Genomic DNA, 23387 nt, shown 5'->3' on the forward strand with positions numbered 1-23387 from the left:
ATATGACCGTTAAAATATTTTCATGTGCGCTGTTGCTGTTTTCATTTATATCCTGCCTTTATTCTATCCTAGAACCCAAAGTAGTGTACAGGAGCTTCTCAGTTGCCAACTGACCAGGAAAAAGCAGCCTAGACTGTTTTTCAGTCGGCTTGATGGCAACAGAGATAAGCTTGATCAATTTCCAATGTCTGCTTATCAAGCTGCAGACTTGAACTGTTCAGTCAATGGCTATTAGTCATAATAGTTAAATGGAGGCTTCACTTGCCAGAGACTTGAGGCAAACAACACCTTCCTCCCTGGCAGCACTCTCTCATGTAGAGGATTACATGCTCATGATGACAACCATAAATTCAGCAGGTGTAGCTTTTATAGCATTTGCATTTCAGCTCGTAAGTTTCAACTGGCTAATGACATTAAATAAAGGGAAAAAAATCCTGATAAGTAAGAGGGAAAACATAACTGAAAATCCACTCGTCCTCATTTGTTTATATGCAGTGTTGATTTACAGATTATACGGAAATTATAGCCCAGACTCTTAAATAATCACGCTAAAGTAAACCTATTAACAAGGTCTATTCAACAGCCTTTTCGCCTTTGCAAGCGTGCTCAGTCTCGCAGCCTAAAAACTACACTTCCCAGAAGCCCGTGCGGCTTACGGGTGGATCCCAGCCAATCCGGAAAAGGTTATTTGTTAGGTGCAAAGATGGCGGAGCCCAGGAACTAAGAAAATTGTGTTTCTTTTGTACAGGAAAGGAAATCGGTAAGTGTTGGCAGCGCATTCTCCCCTTTTAGCGGCCAAATCCCACATTGGCCAACCAGTTCTCCTTGCCAGAGCTAGTTATAGCACCCGGGCACCCCAATCTCCCGCCTTTGTTTTAATTCCGGTGCAAACTATCTTCAGCTTTTCGCGATCACTGTATTTGTTGAATGAATGCACCAGGTCCGATGTGTTCAGAATTTAACAGGGAATCCCATATGTGTGCATATGGAATAAAGTCCCTCTGAATTTAACGAGATTTACTCCCAATTAAGCATGTTGCTACGGGCAAATCCAGAATCCAGATAACTCAGGATCTCCAAATCAGGCCTAAATGGTGTGTATTAAGTAATCTTGAGTACTTGTTCTTGTTTCAAAGTATGAAAAGCGTCTTGCTGGCTTAGACCAAGGTCCAGCATCATTTATTTATTTGTAAGAATCTTAGCAAGTGCCAGGTGGTCCAACATAAATTAGCTAGCGGTTTGCTATGATCTGCCTTCTCCCAATCTCTTTTCTAGTCTACATTATTTTCCTAGGATTTTTTTTTAAGGACTAGTGTCTTTGACCTGGGTTCTCAGACCTCCCTAATAGATGAGGAGTAGCTGGATGTAGTTATTCAAATGTGAGATGAAGATATTTCATATCGTTTTACTTGTCTCATGCGTTGGTTAACAACCACTTCATGGATTACTCCTTTTTTTGTAATGTAGCCTAAGGTTGACACTGTTAGACTCAGTGGAACTTCCAAATAAGCATGATGCACAGGAATGGATTCTCAACATGTTTTGCAAGTACAACTGTAAAGTGGGGATTATGATATGTTGTTGTATCTTCAGAGTGCATCATCCAGTGTTCATTGTACTTTAAAGAGGACAGGTTTATTCGCTGAGGAGTTTACAGCCTAAAACGTGTCTCATAAACATATGCTCATTCAGGAGCGATGGTTAGTAATGGCTCTGTGAGTGTGTATATAACAGCAAATACTGGCTTGTGAAAAAGCCCTTGTTTTCTGAGCAGATGTAAGCTGGTGTGCATGCCTGCTTCTCACCTGTTCTGTGTGTGAGAATCTGCATAGGTGTGCTTGTTCTGCTGGTCTTGTAAACATAGGAACAGCCATCTCTGCTGGTTTACTAGTAAACTGAGATTTTCCCAAAAGAAGCGTAAGAAGAGGTCTGCTGGATCAGATGAAAGGTCCATCTAATTCAGCATCTGCTTTCCCACAGTGGCCAATAGACACCTCTAGGATGCCTACAAGCTTGGTTTGAAGATAGTGGCCCTTCCCAGCTGTTACCACCTTCCAACTGTTATTCAGTGGTTTACAGCAAGAATATGGAAGGTCCATATAGGCATCATGGCTGATAGGCATTCATATATTTCTTTCCTCCTTAAATTTGTCTAATCCCTTTTAAAAACTATCACCACATCTTGTGACAGCGAGAATAAATAAATTATACATTGTGGTGATGAAGGACTTAAGTCTGATAAGAATCATCTACAAATCAAGTTCATTGTGTGACTACGTTCTAGTACTATGGGTCGCCATTTTCTCCACTTCATGTCCACTCTTCATTTTCTTTCTTTCCTAAAAAACCCCCACCTAAGTGATTTATTCCTTCTGGGAAAAGTACTCTAACCACTTGATCATTTGGGTTGCCTCTTTCTGCACCTTTTCCAGCTACATATCCTTCTTGAGATGAGCTTAACAGAATGTATGTCACAGGGGTAGGGAGACCTGAACTGGGCCTGATCCAGCAGACCTGATTCTTCTCTCTCCTACCTGCAGCAAACGGGGGATGGATTAGAGTGATGTGCAGATGTGGTCTACCTGTCCTGCTGATCTCATTCATTTAATTTTGGTTCTGGGTCAGGCAAACCAGATAGAATGGTGGGATTTACCAAATATCTTCTGCTTTCTGTAGCTCAGCCCTTCTGTTTCTTAGAAAAAAGCATTAGAATTTGACATGCGAAAATGATTTCCTCCCTAGGCCTGGGAGTATAAACCAGGAATTCAGGTTTCCCACTTTTTCTACCACCCAATTTGCAAGACCTACCAGTGCCATTTCATATTTGCTGCATTTGTATAGGCATGCAACATTTGAAGCAAGGTTCAGAGACTTGTTTTTGATCATTTGCAACATTAAATTGCAAAATCGCGCTATATTTTAAGTAAAGGAATTTATGCCTTTGGTCATCAGTAATTAAATGGGATGTCTGACATAGTCACTCAGGCTGCAGTCATAAACATAATTAGAGAATTGGTTCTTTTGAACACAGAGGGACTTACATCCTGATTAAAAACATGTATAGGATTGCATTGTTTAAAACCAGTGGGCTGGTCAGAGGTGCTCCTGTAGAATAATGACCTGTCTAAAACCTGGACATGCTTATGTATGTGCACAAGCTATATGAACGATTGTGAATGCTTCCTTCCCTAACTCACCTAGCACCGTATGGCACTACCTGCTTTTCAAATGTATTTTTTGGAAGTGGAAATAGAGGACAGGATCTGGCTGCCTCTCACATTAGAATGTCAAGTACTGTTCTTTGAGGGAGACAGCTTGTCATAAGCCAAATGTCTTAAGCAAAATGGGGCCTTTATATGGCATACGGGAGGTGGGAGGGATAAGAGTATGGGCTTGGGAAACACAGGTTCAAATCTTTGTGTACAGGAAGTACATGGAAGGCACCGAGAAAGGGTTCTCTTAGCCTAAAGGATGTAGGGGTTACTCTGTCCACACTGGAAAATGTTATAGGCTTGTTTAATAATAACTGGAGTGCTGGAAACTCGACAGGGATATATGGCAGAGTTGCTTTGTCATGTTTTTCTGTTTCCTTTAGGACAGGAAGATGATGAAAGTGGTCAACCTCAAACAGGCCATCCTCCAGGCTTGGAAGGAGCGGTGGAGTGATTACCAGTGGGCCATAAACATGAAGAAGTTCTTTCCCCGGGGGACTACATGGGACATCCTGAATTTAGCAGGTCTGGTTCAAAGTTCGTACAAATCATAAGTGTTGAGTTTGTTTTTCCTAAAGTTAACTTTGTGACCTATAAGCAATAAACTGCAGTTGCCTACTGTTTTGACAGCATAGATATTAACACTTGACTGAAAATGCCCCAGCCACTGTGGTGGTTTCTAGTTCTTTATAGCTCTGCATTATATTAAATTTAGTCGCTACAGGGAGGTTCATCATGTTAGAGATGATGCAGGTGGTGCTGCAGGTTTGGAGTAACTAACTTTCTCCTCCTGAAAAGAAAATATATTTTCTGTAGTTTGGGTGCTGCCTAAAGAACTTTAGAAAGCTGACAGCTACAAATTACAAAATGGATAAAAAAAGTATTATTCGAGTCTTTCGGCTTTTTCAAATGCCCCATCTCTTCCCTCTTATGCTATGCTACTTGCACATATGTAAGAAGGTGTGTGTAGTTTGTTTGCTTTCAGATGCTTTAAATTGTTTTTCTGTTTTGATGTGTACCACCCTGTGCTCCACCAGGAATAGAATAGAAATTTAATAAATGGGGGAAAAATACATTTCATGTGTATTGTGTCAGAATACAAGGCAGTAAACATGACTAATTCACAATGTAGTTGTACATTTTGGTGCTGCAAAAGACAATTAGTTAAGCTGAATAGGCACCATGCAACTGAATATTCTGGATTCATCAATTGTTTTATATTTTGTATTTTAAGACTCAAGTTGTGGGCAGTTTTGAGAGAGGCTGCTACTGACATTGCCTCTGCCTGCTCCTGTTATGAAGATAAATGCAGATAATTAGACAGAGACCGATTTGCCAGATCTGTGTGTGCCTTGACTTGTGTCTCACCATTTGCCCACATAAAGGATGTATATCCACTTTTTTTTTTGCTATACACCAGTACCATTTTCCAAACATAATACCAAACCAGGGTTTAGCATGATGGCCAGCCTAGTTCGCAGGCAAATTACGGTTTGTGTTCAACAAACAATGATTTATTACGGGGTGGGGACTGAATTTGGCTGGTGGGCCAGATCCAAAAATCCCTCAACTCTCTGCAGGCCACACTGGCAGGTGGGTGGGTGGGGCCGTCCACCTCTCAGCCATCTGATGTTGCATGGTGGTTTGCCTTGCTTCAGAGAAGCCATGGGCTGGAAAACCAGGAACAAACCTTGGTTACAGCTTGTGATTTGTGTGGAGCAAGACAAACTAAAAGGCCTGGGTTTAGATGACATGCTAAGCCAAACCATGGATTAGCTCGCAGCAGCAGGCCCAGAGAAGGAATAAAGCAGCTGCAAGTTCCTCTCTGGGTACCCTCACGCCTGTGTTCATGCTAAGCCATAGTTCGGCTTAGTGTTATGAGCAAGCCAGACCATTCTCAACTCTGTTAAAATTTGTCTTTGCTTAGGCTCTTGCCAGTGTATTAACTAAAGTTTTTGTTGATTAATCAACCAATTAAACTGAGGTTGGTCAGACTGGCTTGCAGTGGCCTTCAAACATTTTGTTAAGACTCATCTGTTTCTGGAAGGCCTTTTGATGAGCTGTAACTTTAGCAGGTCTATCTCCTTACCGGTTCTTCAATTTTATTGCGCATCTCGCAGTCATTGAAAACGAATCTAAAAACTTATGCAATGTTTTAAGTTGGCTTTGGAAAGTTTAAATTTGGGGTTTTTTGATCGTTGGGCTGATGTGTGGTTCTGACACAGCCCAAAAGGTGGGATAGGAATGAATTAAAAAGCACATAGTTATAATAATTAGAAGCATCACTTTCACATTGTGTGCATTGAAAATTAAAGAAGAAAAGCAGAAGGAGGGATCTAAGGGAAGTCAGACCGACTCAACTGTTCTGGGGTCTCTTAATGTTCTGATTGCTAGAACTGGAGTGATTGAGAAGAAGTAATGGGTGGAGTTAAGAGAGCAAAACTCCTGGTTGTCTTCTTGGAGCAAGAATGAGTAGTACAGAGTTCAAATCTTATGTCCTGTTTAAACTTTGGAGCAAGCCTATTTTAAAATCATGCTGTAAAGATAAAGGACCTCTGGATGGTTAAGTCCAGTCAAAGGTGACTATGGGGTTGCAGTGCTTATCTTGCTTTCAGGCTGAGGGAGCTGGTATTTGCCCACAGACAGCTTTCTGGGTCATGTGGCCAGCATGACTAAACTGCTTTTGGTGCAACGGAGCACCGTGATGGAAATCAGAGTGCACAGAAACACCGTATACCTTCCTGCCGTAGCAGTATTTATTTATCTACTTGCACTGGTGTGCTTTCAAACTGCTAGGTTGGCAGTTCTCAAGTAGAGAACTATGGTTAAACCATAGTTTATCTGTTGTTTGTCTGGATTAGAACATAATGCTAATCTGTAGTAAATTACAAACAGAAGTGGAAGTGTCTGAGCCCCTCTTCATGGGCACACCAGAGGATGAAGACGACATGCAAGCCCCAGATTCTACTTGGCTTGTTCACATAATGATAAACCATAGTTCGCTGTTCCATCTGAATGGGACCACAGTGAAAATTAAACTTGTTTCAGATTTAATTTTCTAATACAGGTACACCTTCAGACAATGTTGCCCTCTAGATCCTGAAACCTGAGACCTAAGTAGACACTGTCCACAGGTTGTCATACTTGGTTTCATAACATTAAGGACTAAAAGCTTGCTTTTTAGGGAAATATTATATATGTGATATTTGGAATTCTTCTATATTACTGAATTTTGTGTTACCACTTCCCTGTAGTTTTCTGGGCTTCCCTCTCTTTTGGCTGTTGCTTGCATTCCTCTTCTGTTTTAATAATTTCTTTTCTTTTCAAAACCCAGATGACACTTTTATGGTCATTTTAGTTAACTTTTCTTGTACGGTACAAGCTTTGGAATTAAGTTTGCACAACACTTTTTTTTTTAAGGCGGCAAAGATTTTATGGCTGGGATCTGTTTTTTTTTTAATTTTGTAACATACCATGTGGATTAATGATGAACTATAAACTGCAGTGATCATCATTAATACTCCTGCGTGACTTCTGGAGTTTTCCAGCTGAACCACAGAAGGTTTGGGTTCTTTGTTTGGACGTGACAACTTTATGTCTGCGTAAGCTGTGGAAACTCTCCTCCACATGAAGGCCATGGATGGACTGTAAAGATGGGTCCTTTTGTGAGTAGCTGTAGTAGTTGGAGGAGGAATAATCACGGTGTTGACATTGATAACTCTCCAAAGGTCATAGGAGATGGATATGAAGGATATGCCAATTGGAGGGAAGTCCTCATGTTGTGAACTGCTTTGGGTAGATGGAACTGTGAGTAGGCCTAGCGGTTGCTAAGGCAACACTGTGAAGGGTACCTTAGGAAGGACTGTAGTAAACTGAGCCTTGAGTGGGCTGGTCATCCTTAAAAGGGCACACCCGTGGTGGCTGTAGCTGTTGCTATGGGCAACTTCAAAATACAGATAACTGAGAAATGAATTGATTTTAGAATGCTGTGTTACTTTTATTGTTGTTAGCCGCTCTGAGCCCGGCTTCGGCTGGGGAGGGCGGGATATAAATAAATTATTATTATTATTATTATTATTATTATTATTATTATTGGCAATAGCATTAGACATAGGCTGCAGCACCACTGGCTAGGCCTAGCAATTGCTGACACTGGAACAACTTAATGGCTGAGATTGCTGTTTGGGGTAGACCCCTACTGGGCCTAAATTGTTGATAGGAGTGTTGTTCACTGTGAAGGTGTGCATTGCCTGAATTGTTAGTTTGCCTTTGGCATAGTCTCTCTAGTTGTGGTTGGCGACCTTTTGAGTACACTGTGGATGTTGATGCGAGGCACGGCCGGATTTAGGTTTTATGAGGCCCTAAGCGACTGAAGTTAATGGGGCGCTCTATATGTCCAGCTGTACTTTGTCAACAACAAATTGTCTTTTTTTTTTTTTAATATATGCTATATGGTAATTTGTGGTCCTAATAGGTCCATACACAACACAAAACACTGTTGCTGTATGTAGGTTTTATTTTATTTGTTTTTTATCTTATATTTTGGAAATGTACATCCTGGTTTTTTGTTTCCTTTTAAAAAAAAATTGGGCCCCCAAGAGAGTGGGGCCCTAATATAATAATAATAAATTTTTATTTATACCCCGCCCTTCCCCGTTCAGAAAACCGGGCTCAGGGCGGCTAACAACAAATTTAAAACACTTAATTGTAGAAGCAGCATAAAATACAGTATAAAAACATGAATAACAATAAAATTCAAAGTTCTTGTTTATCTTATAAGTAAATCCGGCACTGATGGGCGGGGTGTGTCCTTTATACACCGGTAGGCAAAGAGGGCCAACCATGCAATGGGGGATTGTGGCCTTTTTTGGGGTCTGATTCGAAAAGGGAGCGGGAAGTAATAGTTAAAGGGCACACAGTAAAATGGGTTTGACTTGGAAAATCCCCCCCTACACCCCTGTAGTTATTCAGATGGTTAATCAAAAGCTTGACTGAGCAGATAAGATATGCTGCCCCTTTCAGCCTTGCCAAATCTGGCATGTTGGCAGGCTGCCACTGGGAAGCGCATGCCAGCAGTTGGTGCTCATTCTGCTGAGAGATCTTGCCTGCCATCTCTCCACAGCCCCTTCCCTCCATACCACCTTCAGTCTTAGGAAAAAGCACCTGCAAACGCTGATGCTGCCAGCGAGCAGAGGTGAGGTCTGAGAAGAGTCTGTGTACGTGTCCTTTTCCATCTGAGGCCGCAGAGGTCAGGCAGAGGTCATTGCATTGACTGCAGCAATTTCTGCACATGGGGAGAGTGTGTGGCCACGGTGTCCATTTCCTATCCAGAATGCCACCAACTGCCTCTTTTCTTCCTTGAATTATTTACTCTGCTGCCGCTGCCAGAGAATGCAATATTATAGCATCCTTGCAATTCCTGAGAGTTCCCCACGTTTTGTGAGAGGCCTTTGCCATAATGGTCTTTATTCTTCATGAGCATGTATATACATTTCCAAGATTGAATTTCTTTCCTTTTTTCCTTCTTTTTTTAATTGCAGAAGCACTTCTTGAGCAAGCCATGATTGGCCCATCGCCAAACCCACTGCTCCTGTCCTATCTGAAGTATGCCATTAGTTCCCAGGTAATAATCCCATCGTAGACCCTTTCATCTTCAGAGTGTGTAAACACATTAATGGGTGAATTATTTAGTTAGGAAATCTGTATGTTTTTTTTAAAAAAAATTGATTTTTTTTGACAGAACCATGACCTAAGTAACTCGACAAAGTTTTCCTGCTTTTTTCCTTTCTGAAGTACTTGACCACTTTTTTTTTAACAATGCATAATTTTAATGAAATAAATAAACAAATATTTATTTATTTTGCATGATTCTGTAGTTCTTACTCGTTTGCATAATTTATTCTGGTTTTGCTAAATTGTAGGGAATGCAGGGGCATTGAAGCTCCAGCCCAAACCACTGCCTTTTCTGGATTCTGAAATTTCAAAATAAGTTACCCACACACTTTCGGGCACATCTTTGCAACCACAAGTGCTAGACACTTGCTTTTTTCAAAAACAAAACATGTGCATCTGAAGAAGCAGAATTGTGTGCCAATGTAGTCTTGAATGTTATATTTTTGGTTTAGGAGTTCAAGGGTTGTTACAAGCCGTTGGACCAATTAGAAAGAAAAATAAGTGAATGTTTACTAAGCAGTTGCTACTAAAGGACCTGTGGGTCTGAAAGAGAATCTTGGGATATTTTGTTCACCTTACGCCAAGTTGATATTGACAGTGCGTTTTCCCACATAGCAACTTTCCCAAGATGAAAATGACAAATGGCCTTTCCTCTCTCTTCCTCTTACTACAAGAGGTGCTTGGCTGTGTGCATACAAGATGCTTGCGAGACCCCTCGCCACAGAGAGAAGCTTTTCAGTTGCTTTTTAACTTCTTTCCTCCTCTCTACTTGCTCACTGTAAAGTTGATGTGAAGCAAATATGCCATCACCTAAAAATGTCTGTTTAAATTTGTGCCAGACCAGTGCTTAAACAACAAGCTGCGTCCCTGTTAAGTGACCTTGTCGCCCCCCCTCGGCGGTCGAAATGGCAAGGCTTGTTTGTGGATTGGTTTGTTTAAATGTTATCTTTGGCTTGTAACCATCTCTCTCTCTCTCTCTCTCTCTCTCTCTCTCTCTCTCTCTCTCTCTCTCTGTATTGTTTACAGATGGTGTCCTATTCTTCAGTTCTGATGGCCATCAGCAAGGTAGCATTCAAGCATTTCTTTCTCCACCTTTACCTAAATCCTGAGCACCGCTTTCTTTCCTGATATCCCTTGATAGAAGGCATCAGTGAATACTGAGGGATTGTGGGAACTTCACTGCAGCATTGTGTATGATATACAACCAGCAGCTTTTGTAAGCTCAGGAGAGAAGCACAGCAATGGCATGTTTCTAGCCCTCATCGTTATGTACAAATGTAGTTACTATTGATGGCTGAAAGCTGTCAGAATATACGTTGCAGGTTTTGCTAAACTGAAGTTTTGAGAGGAGATGAGTCTTGTTTGCATTCTACCATTCTCCGAGTTTATCCCTGCCTTCTTTTTCAGACATGTACCTTTCCCTTCTTTCCTAGTCCTTCACAAGTGAATCAGTATATGCTTCACAATATGGTAGAAAATAAAATAGAAACGGCATAGTTTGTCGCTATTTCAGAATCCTGGGTTCTTTACAGAATTTGAGATTTTAAAAGACTTACAAAGCCCTTGCTAAACTGGAAAAAAGAGATCATGATGTTTACACAGGCAGCAGATCTGAATCCTGCCCTCCTGAGCCTCTCACATGGTAGTCTTGCTCACCTACTTGAGATCCATTAAATGCAGCTACCAGGAGTTGAACTTAAACTCTCATATATAAAAACATCCTCTTCACTGCTGGGCTTCCAACCCTGTATAAGTGTAGGCTGAGTAGAGGTTAGCAGACAAAAGCCAACAGAAATCCAAATGGTACACAAATGGAATACACAATACTTTTCCTTTAGTGTTTCTTTGCAGAGTTTCTTTCGTCAGTTACTAAAGTATTTGCAAAGTGGGCCTAGTTTAAAAATGTACGCCCCAGAGGGTGTTTGCCGTGGACCCCCTCTTGCCCCCTCTCCCCTCGTTTTGCACCAGGAAGACTCCAAATCACTTCTGGATTTCTTTAATGGATAGCCAGGGCAAAATGCAATCCAAACCAAAACCAAGGTGCTGATAGTTGATGATTCAGTGGATTGGGGAGTTGATGTTTTGCCCATTCTGGATTGAGTTGCACTCTCACTTAAGGAGCAGGTTTATAACTTGGGGATGGGGGTGTTCTGTTACATCCAGCACCCTCCTTAGACGCTTGAGTTGCATACATGGGACAAAGCGCCTTTTCATCAGCTAGGCTTACTAATTATGGCCCCTTCTAGGCAGAGATGGCCTTGGTGCAATTATCATTGCTCTTGTAACAACCAGGCTAGACTATATGAGGTGCTTCAGCTGGTTCAGAACATCACTGGAGTTAAATAATTCTGAAACTCCACTACTGATTCTAAAAAAATGTGCTGGTACTGGTGTACTGCTGGACTCGATTCGAGGGAACTGAGCTTAACTGTGCTACTTATTTATTTTATTTATTTCAAAAAAAATTGTATGGCACTTGATTGTAAGGAAAAAAAACCTGTACTGTATTTTTGGACTGCACCACTTCAGATGGAAGGGAATTAACAAAAACTTGTGTAGGAAGAAAACGAGGATCTCAAGGTCCTATCCTAGCCATCTCCTCAGTGTGTCAGTTTTCTATGTAAAGTGTGAGACTGATGCAATTTTTACATGAAGTATTTAAAAACACTGTCCCACAACTCTACTCTCGAGTAGTACAGTCTTTGGAACAATCTACTAAGTGGTTTTGCTGAGAATGTATACATGAATGGCCGCTGTGTCACGGACTATAAAATCACAAGGTTAGCAGTCTTACAAGGATCTACAAGGCAAAATGAGAACTGGAAACTGGAAACCAGTGTACAAGTGTTCTGCTTAGACTACTGAGGACTGAAATCTCTGCATGACCACAGTCTTGGGGCTGATCATATCTCCTCTTCCCCACCTACCACATTAGATTCCTTAAACTCGCACGTTTCACCATTCTGTTGACCTAGGCCTGGTCTATAGCTTCCAAAACAGTTTGTAGTTCGTATCGTGATATCGGTTTCATAATTTTTGACCTGACAATATATTGCAAATTGTGTGTGCGCGCGCTATGCAAAAATCTAAATGTGGGAGAAACCATGAAGCCAGCCAAAATCTCTACATAGCTCCATCTTTATTTCGGACATTGTGATATATCAATATAACACAGTGTTTAGCTGGTGATATATCACAAAGCTGAAAACCAGACATTGCCCAGCCCTACTGTTCGCCCCTACATAGTTCCATCCATATTTCAGACATTGCGATATTTACCTGGTGATATATTGCAATGTTTGAAAACCAGATATCACCCAGCTGTGTTTATAAGACCAGGTGTGCACTTCCACCTCACAGTTCTTTCCTTTCTTTTCACACTTTGATTTCTCTCTTCTCATAGAATGTATGAAGAGCCTTATAAATCAGACCAAAAGCCCATATAGCCCGGTATCTTATTATTGGAGTGGCTAGCTAGGTGCCTATGGGAAGCCTGCACACAAGACCTGAGCACAATGGCACTCCCAACTTGTGATTCCAAGCAAGTGGCAGTACCCAGCCATCATGGCTGGTAGCTTTACATGCTGTGAATTTGTCTTCATTCTCTTTTGAAGCTGTCCCAAGTTCGTGTTTTGCATGCTTTTCTTTTGACACCAGCTCTTGCTTTTGTTTTACCTGTTTCAGTTTGATGACTTCTCCCGAGACCTCTGTGTCCAGTCATTGCTGGAAATCATGGATATGTTCTGTGACCGGCTCAGGTAGGGAGTGAGGGATACTTTCCAGTACACACGTATGTAGTGCGCCATAATCCTGCGTGGGCAGAAGCTAAACAGTAATCAGCTAATGGACCACCTGGTACCTGCTGGTTGTTGGGATTGTTGAAAAAGAATTACTGAGTAGGTGGGCCTTCATCTGATTTGGCAAGGGACTCCTTAGGTTCTTGAATAAGAGCACGTACTGTACTTTTCCGTGTATAAGACTAGGTTTTTTTCTTTTAAAATCATGCTAAAAAACGGGGGTCGTCTTATACATGGGTATAAGGGTGGATGTTTGATTGGTTGCTGCCGCAGCTGTTAACAGCTATTGTGCGTGTTATTGGTTGCTGTGTCAGTGGTTGGTGTTGATTGGTTGACGCTGTGGCAGTTGGGCGGGTGATTGGCAGCTTCTGCAGTGAGGGGACAGACGAGAAGCAGACTTTGCGACGTGTGCAGATGAGTGATTTTCAGCAATTCCCCCTAAAAAAAGCTCAGCAGCCCTGGGTAACCCCCCCCCCACAGTTAAACAACTCTGTGCCATCTCCCCCCATTTTCTTAAATTTGAGTCCCTCAAAATTTATAGATGGGGTCTTATAGTCTTATAGATGGGGGCGTCTTATACAGGGGAAAGTACAGTATTCTGTTTTGCTGAACTGTGCCTTGACTCTAGTTACTGGTAGGTAGCCATGTTGGTCTGCCGTAGTCGAAACAAAATAAAAAAAATCCTTCCAGTAGCACCTTAGAGACCAACTAAGTTTGTTCTTGGTATGAGCTTTCGTGTGCTCGAAAGCTCATACCAAGAACAAACTTAGTTGGTCTCTAAGGTGCTACTGAAAAGTTTTTTTTTATTTTGTGCCTTGACTGTTAGGCGATCCTATGTATGCACTCCTGCGTTTTAATTGGATCATGGTAATTCTAGCTTTTTAAATAAAGCTCCTACAAGACTGAAATTGACCCACAGCAGACATAAACAACAACTAACAGCCACCAACTACATCTTCTAATAATTAAAGCAGAACTAATTTGCATTGGATATACAGTATACTTGCCCGTGTAAGAACATGAAAGTGTAATGAGAGGTTTCTTCACCCAACAAAATGCTTACCAGAAAAAGATTAGAGAAGGGGAAGACTATGCTGAAATGGCAAAACTGACCAGAAAGTTCAAGGACCAAGAAGAGAAGAAATTCAAGAAAGAATGGAAAAAGTTTATAATTTATTTAGGAGACCACTGTAAGCTGATGAAAACATTGGCAGAGTTTTAATCTCCCTTGTAATGTAACAGATACTATGGACAATATGGATAGGTATAAAATACAGATTACGAAATAATATGCAGTTGAAAATGTTAACAATAGGACCCATGGAGGGGATAGGGAGAAGTCTTACGATTCAGAGTAATCTCTTTATATGGTTGTGTATAAATTTATATCCGTAAAATAAAAAACAATTTCAAAAAAAAGAAAAAAAAAGAACATGAAAGTGTACAGCTAGATCAGACCAAGGCCTGGCTAGTCCAGATTGTCTTTAGAGTATGTTCTTGATACTTGGAAACAATGGGGCTGTGTGCTATGCTAGTCCTACTCAGAGCAGACCTATTGAAAATAATGAACCAAAGATGGGGGTGGTGGGGGAGAAAAAAGAAAATAATGAATCGAAGTTCATCATGTCCATTAACTTCAGTGGGTCTATTCTGAGTATGACCAGCATTGGATACCACCCTATGACGGCATACTAGAGTGGAGGTGCTTTCTTAGGTAGGTTGGCCCAAGCCACAGAAGTCCTTGTAGCTCAAAATCAGCTACTAGACTTGTGATGTAAAGCAATGGGGAGCCACAGGAAAGCTTTTAAGCCTATTTAACATGCTGTATGACAGTATTAAATGTGACAACGTGCTACTTTTTAAATATAGATTCATCAAGTGCCTTGTCCAGTGGCCGTAAGTAGCTAGGGACAGAGTTTGTACAGGACACACATATGTATGCACACAAAATACAGAGCATTGGAGTTTGGCGGATGAAGAGCCCTTACAATGAAAATACCTAAATTGGCAGCAATATGTGCTTAAACCCCCTGAGTTGCATGCAGTGACTGATATTGCAAATGTTATATTCGCAACCGTGGGAACTAGAAATGCGCTTTTTAAAATGTGCAGAATGATGTATCAGTAAAAGAACACAAGAATTGTCAGGAAACCCAGTTCTGCCCTCTGTACAGGAGAACCACAGTTTTTTATGAAACTCTCATATCTTTGTTTTTATCAAAGAATAAAACCCCTGCCTTTCTAAAATCTTGACAAAGCCTGTGATATTTTTTCTGTAAGAGCCCTTGGTTTATTTAGAGCTAACAGGTGAGTACACTGGAGCAGACTGAAACAGGAGGAAGCAGGAACTCTCCCTTCCTACAAGAAAACAGAAACAATGAATATTAACCTGTCACCAGAATGGTGATAAACAGCTGTTCTCAGCCATATACAAAGCCGACGACTTAATCCTCTCCCTGGTTAATTCAATCTTCTGTTTTTCAATTTGATCAAAACCCTTCAGGTCTGGGATTATTTGTTCCTATTGCAGTAGTGCTTGTCCCGTTGAGAGGGTTTCTTCTTCAATCCTCGTTCGCTTTCTGAGCCAGGCCACTTTAATCATAGGCTTGGATAATTTTCCTTTCCCCTTTTTAATTTGTTTAAACAAAGGCAAGTACTGTGGCGATGGTGAATGTGACAGTGTACCCAGCAGTGCCACAGGGTGCAAGCTCCAGATGCTTGATTTCTTCCAGTCATCGATTCTGGCATCCCAGGATGGTAGGAGAAATCCCCCATTATCCTCTCCCTTCCTGGGGTTGCTGTGAAGCCCCAGTAAAACAGTATTGGGCAGAGATGCTTGCAAGCTTAAGGAGGTTGGGCAACAGAGTTTTGCGACTTGAGCCATTCTCTGAGCCCCTACATTCCCCAAGTACTGCTGTGTGGTGGCAGTAATGATACGTCACATTATTGTGAATAGCTTTTAAAAGGTAAAGGGACCCCTGACCATTAGGTCCAGGTGTGGCTGACTCTGGGGTTGCGGCGCTCATCTTGCTTTATTGGCTGAGGGAGCCGTCGTACAGCTTCCGGGTCATGTGGCCAGCATGACTAAGCCGCTTCTAGCGAACCAGAGCAGCGCACGGAAACACCGTTTACCTTCCCACCAGAACGGTACCTATTTATCTACTTGCACTTTGACGTGCCTTCGAATTGCTAGGTGGGCAGGAGCAGGGACCGAGCAACGGGAGCTCACCCCGTCGCAGGGATTCGAACTGCTGACCTTCTGATCGGCAAGTCCTAGGCTCTGTGGTTTAGACCACAGCGCCACCCACGTCCCTTGTGAATAGCTTTACGTACATATTATCTCAGTGATTCTTAAAATAGTCCCGTGAGGTAGGTACCTGAGTGTTGTTACGCTTATATCGCAGATGGAGGGTTGAAGCTGAGATAATGGCTTGCCTGAGTACCCTGGCAGGTTCCTGTTGAAGATATGATTTGAACCAGGAACTTCCTGGTTTGCAGTTTATTCTCTTAATAGGCTGCACAGAGTCCCTGAAAATGTACTTAGTCTTCTTTTCACTGAACCACACACAGCTTTACAGCTTTTATTCACTACTTCCTGTGGATGAAGTGAAGGCACACACCATATGTCATAAATGCATCTGCCTCCACCTCCCTTGTCTATTGCATTCAGCATCTTCACATAGTAAATATGCCTAGACTTGCCAGACCATTGGGACTCTCAGGAATGAGGCTACTGTATCTCTTCAGTAAGGGCAGTTAGAGTGCTCAGACATCACTGTGGAAAAACCAGTTACAGTGATACCTCAGGTTACACACGCTTCATGTTACATATGCTTCAGGTTACAGACTCCGCTAACCCAGAAATAGTGCTTCAGGTTAAGAACTTTGCTTCAGGATGAGAACAGAAATCGTGCTCTGGCGGTGCATCAGCAGCAGGATGCCCCATTAGCTAAAGTGGTGCTTCAGGTTAAGAACAGTTTCAGGTTAAGAATGGACCTCCAGAACGAATTAAGTACTTAACCTGAGGTATCACTGTACTGTGAAACTCACATGAGGCAGCTGAGGAAGAGGAAAATTTCCAACAACAATTTCCGACCCCTTTCAGTGTTCCTCCCTTCTTGCTGTACTCAAACAACAGCAGAAATTTGAGTAGAGCAAGGATGGAGAGACACTGAGGGACTGTTCTTTTTTTAAAAAAGCAAGCAAACTAGTTTTAATGAGGAGAAATAGAGCTGGGGGTAAACAGAAGGAGAGGGGATAAGGCAAGGAAACGAGGGTTATCTGTGTGCAAGAGAGAGTTCAGAAAAGTAAGGAGGGGGTAAGAAAAAGGGGAATGAAGGTGAAAATGAGAGGGCAAAGGGGACTGCACAAAAGGAGGGAGTGTGAGGCATGGGAATGGAGTTGAAGATGAAGGTGGGGGCATGAAAAGTTATTTAGGTGGCCAGTCACTGTTTTTCTACTAGTTCAGGCCTCCTGTCCCGCCTCTGTCATTTGGCACAGTAAAGCAGAACACAAATAGAAAAAGACCTTCCCCAGTTGTGTTCACATTCAAGTTGTCTTTTCTGCTCCCATCTCTGTCCTGCTTCCCCTCCCCCTGAGAAGTTACTGGATGGTCCTCAACACACTTTTCTTTTGGTGGTTCTTTCATTGTCTCCCAAGTTCCCATGCACATCTGAGTGGAGCTTGGGGCGGGGGGGGGGGGGAGAATGAGACCTGGAAAATGATGCAGGTGTCCCAAAGTGAAGTTCTTAGGGCCACCGAAGTCATGTGACTGAATTTGCCCTCTCTTTTTTGCTTTTTGTGCAGCTGCCACGGCAAGGCAGAAGAATGCATTGGCCTCTGCCGTGCCTTGATGAGTGTCCTCAATTGGATGCTGCGCTGCGCTGCCTTCTACACAGAGAAGATGAAGGAGCCTCTGGAGCAGGGGTCTGCTGAGAACCAGCTCACAATGTGCCTAGAGCGGCTGGCAAAGATCCTGGGCAGCACCAAGAACCGGGCCCTGATTCATATAGCCAAGTTGGAAGAGACACGTACGTGGCTGGTGGTCTTGTGGGAGAGGCAAAATATTTACATTGAGCACTGTAGGGCTTGATTTGAATCCAAGATTCCAGTGCCAACTACAGAACTCTCCTGTAGTTTTGGTATGGATTCCCCCCCCCCCCGAAAATCACAAGGGCCCTTTACAAGATCTGAAGTAGCAGCACCCCAGTCTTCTTTATTAACGGGCCTTGTTTCTTCTCCTTTGCCTACATGGAGATTGCACTGCTGCTTCCCTATTGGGCAAGCCTGCTGTTTCACAGCTTTCCCTCAAAAAAAAATAATATTTGGAAATACTCTGATGCCTGTTTTTAAACTTCAGAGTCTCCATTGCCTTTTTAAAAAGTTCAACATGGAAGCAGTATCTTCAGCATTCGAGGTGTGATCCCAAACATTAATAAATTTACCTGGTCACGATAAAAGCCTCAGTTTGAGGAAACGGTTTCGCTTAGAAGGTCCTGGGGTCAACCCCTAGCATCTCCCAAGGCAGCAGAACTGGGGAAAATCTGTTACCAAGGACTAAGACTTGATTGGAATTTAAAATGCTGCTTTTCCTTTCTAGCTTCCTGGAGCGCGATTGAACAATCTCTTTCCAAGCTGGGAGACAATTTAGGACACATCAGCAACAGCCAGTTACAAAGCCAAGCAGAGGAGTGCGTCGGCCTTGTCAAGAGGTGGGCAGATGGCAGCTGCACGGTGAGGAGCGAGCTTTTTCCTCTCCATACACAAACGGAACCGAACTTCTAATACCTCTTCTTCCTCCCTGTCCCAATTTTCCACACAGCATCCCCACTATGCTCTCCGTGCACGCGGAACAGCTGAACAAAACTGGCTTCCCCACGATCCATGCCGTGGTGCTGCTAGAGGGGACAATGAACCTGACTGGAGAGCCGCAGCCGCTGGTGGAGCAACTCATGATGGTCAAAAGGATGCAGGTATGTCTGGACCATAGGAAGAATGCTTTGTCTCACTGCGTCTGTGACTCCCATTGGACTGGGCTGCGCAGTCCCATCGCATGGTAGAAATGCTCCACTTCAGACTGCAGCTGGGGGCTTGCATATTTGAATTTTCTTCCATGAATAAAGAAGAACATCCAGCACTTTGGTAGCTAGCATGTCGTAGGAAGACTGGACTAGATCCCTTCCCCCTGGCACAGAGTTTTCCATATAAATAATGTGCTTGTACAGCAGTGAGTTCAGTCCTGTGGTCCCTCCTATGCATTCCGAAATGGTATTGTCCAGGATCAGTTTTACCATGAGGCAAACTGTTTATCTAGTCTGGGCATCTTGTTGTACCTCTCTTTTGAAATACAAATTAAAACAATGGAAAATTAAAGAGAGTTAAGATGACAGTAGGAGACCTATACTGACTGTATAGTGCTGGCTTTGCCCTATAAGTTTGGGGGTGGAAAGAGGAAAAAGGCAGATGTAGCTTTTTAAGCAAACTTTCTGTGCTTTTGGCTGGAAACCTGGGAGAGCTGGGAGCTTCTAGTCTCTGGAGAGAATGCTTCAGGATAATTTCTCCCGCCGTTATTCACTTAGCAGGCTGATGACCAAGGCCCAAGTTTTCTTGTGATGCTTCTCTCTTTCTCTCTGAAGTGCAGGAGTGGATGGTGGTTTCATAACTGGACATAAGGGTGCTTAGTAGTTGAAATGTGTAGGAGGGGGAAGATGCAGGAAGTTACCCACAGAGGTGGTGTATAGGGGAGCTTGCGGTAAAGGAGGGAGGAATGGACATGAGGGTAAAGGTGAAAACAGGTACGTGGTTGGGCTGCAGAATGCAAAAGAGAAGTGGCTTCAGAAATGGCTTGGGAAGGTGGAAAACAAGCTTAGTAATTGTATGGGGTGGGAAGGGGAAGGAAGCTCTAGGGGGTTAACGGAGGAATGGCAGGGGGGTTGGTGAGCAGGGGTGCAGCCCCTAGGAAAAGAAAAATGTGCTTGTGTGTGGTTGTGTGTGTGTGTGTTGCTGCAGGGAAGAGAGCAAAACATGGAGTGGGTGTCTATGATAGGAAAGGATACATTAACTGGCCGTTTGCCCCTTGTTATTGAAATTGGAGTCCTACCTTGCTGGGTATGGGCATAAATGAATCTGTGTAGAAGTGGGTGCAAAGAACAGGGAAGAACCTATTTGAGTCGAGAGAGTTTGGAGAGCTGAGAGAGAGGCTGTATTTTTGTGAAGAGCTGTCAGACAGGGGTTGGGAAAAACCAGGACTAGACTTTGGGAGAGGGAGGCTCTGTTATTTAGTAGCATATGTTATACTTGCAAGGGAGGTGGGGGCCGTATCTGCTTTCTAATAAGAGAAGTACACAGGAGCCATGCCATCTGTCCTCTAAGCTCTTCTCATTCATTTGTGGGTGGGGGAGGAGGAAGGGGGGGCGCTGCATTCGCTTAGTGGAAAGAGGCACTGTCGGTGCTTATAGGCACTTATTCTTGTTGGCTAGGTTATCAAGCCCAGCTGCAGTTTGTGGACTCTTGGCTGAAGGATCATGATGCACAACACTCTTCAGAGTGTGGGAAGTCTGCTTTGCGTGAGAAGTTGGGGTAATGGTGGAATGGGACTGCTGGATAGTCCAAGTGTGCTAGAAATCTTGCATCCAGCCTTTTTTTTTTGTCAGTACTGCGCCACTCTGAATCCAAACTGTGTTCCCTGAGGAAGATCCTGAGGCCTTCTCTCCCTGTGTCTCTTCTCCCTGCTAGCGCATTCCGTCCCCGCTTTTCATTCTGGAAATCTGGAAAGCCTGCTTTGTGGGGCTGATTGAGTCTCCTGAAGGGACAGAGGAACTCAAATGGACAGCCTTCACATTCCTCAAGGTAAGGTGCCCTTAGGCCCAAATACCTGGGGCTCAGCCTTTTGTAAAGTTCTTTTGTTGCCATCTGAGTTTCCCAGCTTACCAAGCAACAGAGACCAAAAGGGTTATGGGAAGTTGGATAAATTCGTAGTCGTTTTAGGGCATCAGGTACAAGAGAGAGGGCAGTAACTCAGTGGTAGAGCTCATGCGTTGCATGCCCAAAGTCCAGTCTTTGGTATCTCCATGTTAGGGCTGGGGAACATCCCTTGCCTGAAATCCTGGAGACAGTTGGTCACTCCCAGTTGGTGCAGACAGTACTAGAGGGACCCATAGTCTGACTTGATATAAAGCAGTTCCCTGCATTCCTGATACATTGCCTTAGCCCATGTTTCCTCCTGAGCTGTGTGGCTGACCTAGGTGAAGTGAACGGGTTTCACGTTATCCCTCACCTACCTCGCTTCTCTGTAATTAAACAGTTTTCTCCCCCCTGCATCAGGCTTCTTTCTGCTTCTATTTTCTGACTTTACATGCTTAATAGACTCTCCCAAATATCTGGTTGATATTCCTGTTTTTCCAGCCTGGTTGCACCCCCCCAATTAGCTTTGGGGGTCTACCTGCAGCCCCCTGCCCCCTGCTTCATTTTTTGATAGGGACACCTTTGGAAACATGTATCTGGACAATGATTCCAAACTTTTAGCAGAAACTGTGAGTTTTATGTTCAAGGCTGTGGTTGTTTTCTGCAACTGCAAGGTCTCAGTAACCTGACCACTCTAGTGCTCCTTTCTAGGTTCTCAACCAAGGAATCTAAACCTGTGGCCTTCAGGTGTCATTGGACTCAGACTCCCAACAGCCTGAGTCAGTTTGGCCAGCGGGTCAGGAATTGGGAACTGTAATTGAACGACATCTGGAAAGCTACATATTCTCAATCTCTGCTTTGAGTACCTGGGGCTGTGTATCCTTGGGCCCCGGAGTTCTCTTCAGGTATAGAAGGCATGGATAGGTGTGTCCAACCTCGACCTCTGCAATTGGCAGGCAGCACGAGACCTCTGGATTGGCCAGTCTTGTGAGCACTTTGGAGCCCAGCCTTTTGCTTTTGACTGGTCAGCAGAAGAGTAACTTCTGCCAACTCTACTCCAGTCCTCACCTCTGGCTTCAGGAACACCCTGGGTTGGTAAAACACGCTGCTGATCAGGATCAAGTATGGCTGCCCCTGTATCAGTCCTGGCACAACGCAGCTGCAACATTAGGGATTAGGAAGGAAAAGGAAGAAATACCAAAGTCCTCTAGGGTCTTGGTCAAATACTTTTACTCTCACACTGTAATCTCTGCCATGATAATTCTTGCCCTTTGTAATCATAGTTTCCCCCATCTGCATCAATGCAGGTTCTCAGATCTACTGGCAGCCGGGGTCTTGGATGCCATTCACTATTATAGTGAGTGGAAACACCAATCTCTTCTTATGCTCTTTCTGGGCTGTCATCCTTGGTAGAGCCTGGAGGAGTATCTGTATTTAGCTATATACTTCTTTTATTTTTATTTTTTTTGCAATGTAAACATAAGCCAGATGGCTCTGTCTTCCTTCTCCCTGGCTTTCTTGGTAAACACACTTGTGACGCTGCTAGATTCCCCCAAAGAGATCCAGCAAATTGCAACTTAGCATTCCCTGCCTGCTCAGTAAATCTCCATTGCAACTCAAGTACATCATGTAACTTATCAGCCATGCAAAGAGGAATAAATTAAGAAGTATGAAAGCGACAAACATACACACACACACACACACACACTCCTGAACAAACTGGAAAGCAAAAGAAATAACAAACAGTTAATCTCTGGAGCTTGTTGCCATATGATAGCATGAAGATCAGATTAAAGGTAAAGGTAAAGGTACCCCTGCCCGTACGGGCCAGTCTTGACAGACTCTGGGGTTGTGCGCCCATCTCACTTAAGAGGCCAGGGGCCAGCGCTGTCCGGAGACACTTCCGGGTCACGTGGCCAGCGTGACAAAGCTGCATCTGGCGAGCCAGCGCAGCACACGGAAACGCCGTTTACCTTCCCACCAGTAAGTGGTCCCTATTTATCTACTTGCACCCGGGGGTGCTTTCGAACTGCTAGGTTGGCAGGCGCTGGGACCGAGCAGCGGGAGCGCACCCCGCCGCGGGGATTCGAACCGCCGACCTTTCGATCGGCAAGCCCTAGGCGCTGAGGCTTTTACCCACAGCGCCACCCGTCTAATTCTACATTTAGTTCATTGGTTTTTTGAATATTTATTTCCAGTTTCATGTGCAAAATGCTTTCTTATCTTCAAAAACAAGGGAGAAATCAGTTTCATAGCCGAGTTGAGATTTGAAACCTTCTGATTCAATATTTAGCGCCCTCGACCACATTAATATCCACCCCAGATTTGTCACTGGACGTAATTAAGCCAGTTTGCGACTTTGACTTGGTTGATAAGGAGACCGGAAGCGGCAACCAGACTGACTTCGAACCTTTTCTGAGCATTAGTTAGGCTAGTTTCATGTCATGGAATGTTCGTAGATGGAACATGAAATGTTCTAACATCGAAGTGTGAAGATAATAGTAATAGGAAGTTGAAAAACAGCTTGGCATTTATGAGGAAAGCGAAGGCCAGTTTGCACAGGGTCTTTGTGCAGTTAGGGTTCATGGGAGAATAGAGGTAGGAAGGTGTTTTGGGAAAGAGGACTACAAGCAGCTGTGGAAAACTTTGGACGCTCCTGATATGGCTGAACCATCCTTGGCCGTGCTTGCTGGGGGTGATGGGAGTTGTAGTTCAGCAACATCTGGAGGGCCAGAGGATTGTTAAAGGGCAATGGGACTGAGTGGAACAGAAGTCAAGAACAACTGTCTTGCAGGGTCTAGGA

At 43.4% G+C, this 23387-nt stretch overlaps 1 protein-coding gene across 6 annotated transcripts in view; it reads left to right on the forward strand.

The window, feature by feature from the left end:
- The first annotated feature begins 656 nt into the window (after positions 1-656).
- Positions 657-23387, forward strand: part of MED24 (mediator complex subunit 24) — a 51620-nt gene continuing 28889 nt past the window's right edge. For 5 of the 6 annotated variants that reach the window (XR_013832357.1, XM_079948676.1, XM_079948678.1 and 2 more), the window contains exons 1-9: positions 657-760; positions 3596-3737; positions 8753-8835; positions 9912-9950; positions 12570-12643; positions 17489-17712; positions 18282-18393; positions 18504-18654; positions 20417-20530. Coding sequence is in view for 5 of the 6 variants with exons in the window: in XM_079948676.1 (XP_079804802.1) it covers positions 3605-3737; positions 8753-8835; positions 9912-9950; positions 12570-12643; positions 17489-17712; positions 18282-18393; positions 18504-18654; positions 20417-20530 (930 nt within the window). In the remaining variant the exon portion in view is untranslated. The remainder of the gene's footprint in view (positions 761-3595; positions 3738-8752; positions 8836-9911; positions 9951-12569; positions 12644-17488; positions 17713-18281; positions 18394-18503; positions 18655-20416; positions 20531-23387) is intronic. The other variant, XM_079948677.1, reaches the window with a different exon arrangement.

This window comes from Podarcis cretensis, assembly GCF_951804945.1.
Source record: "Podarcis cretensis genome assembly, chromosome: 13".
Lineage (NCBI taxonomy): Eukaryota > Metazoa > Chordata > Lepidosauria > Squamata > Lacertidae > Podarcis > Podarcis cretensis.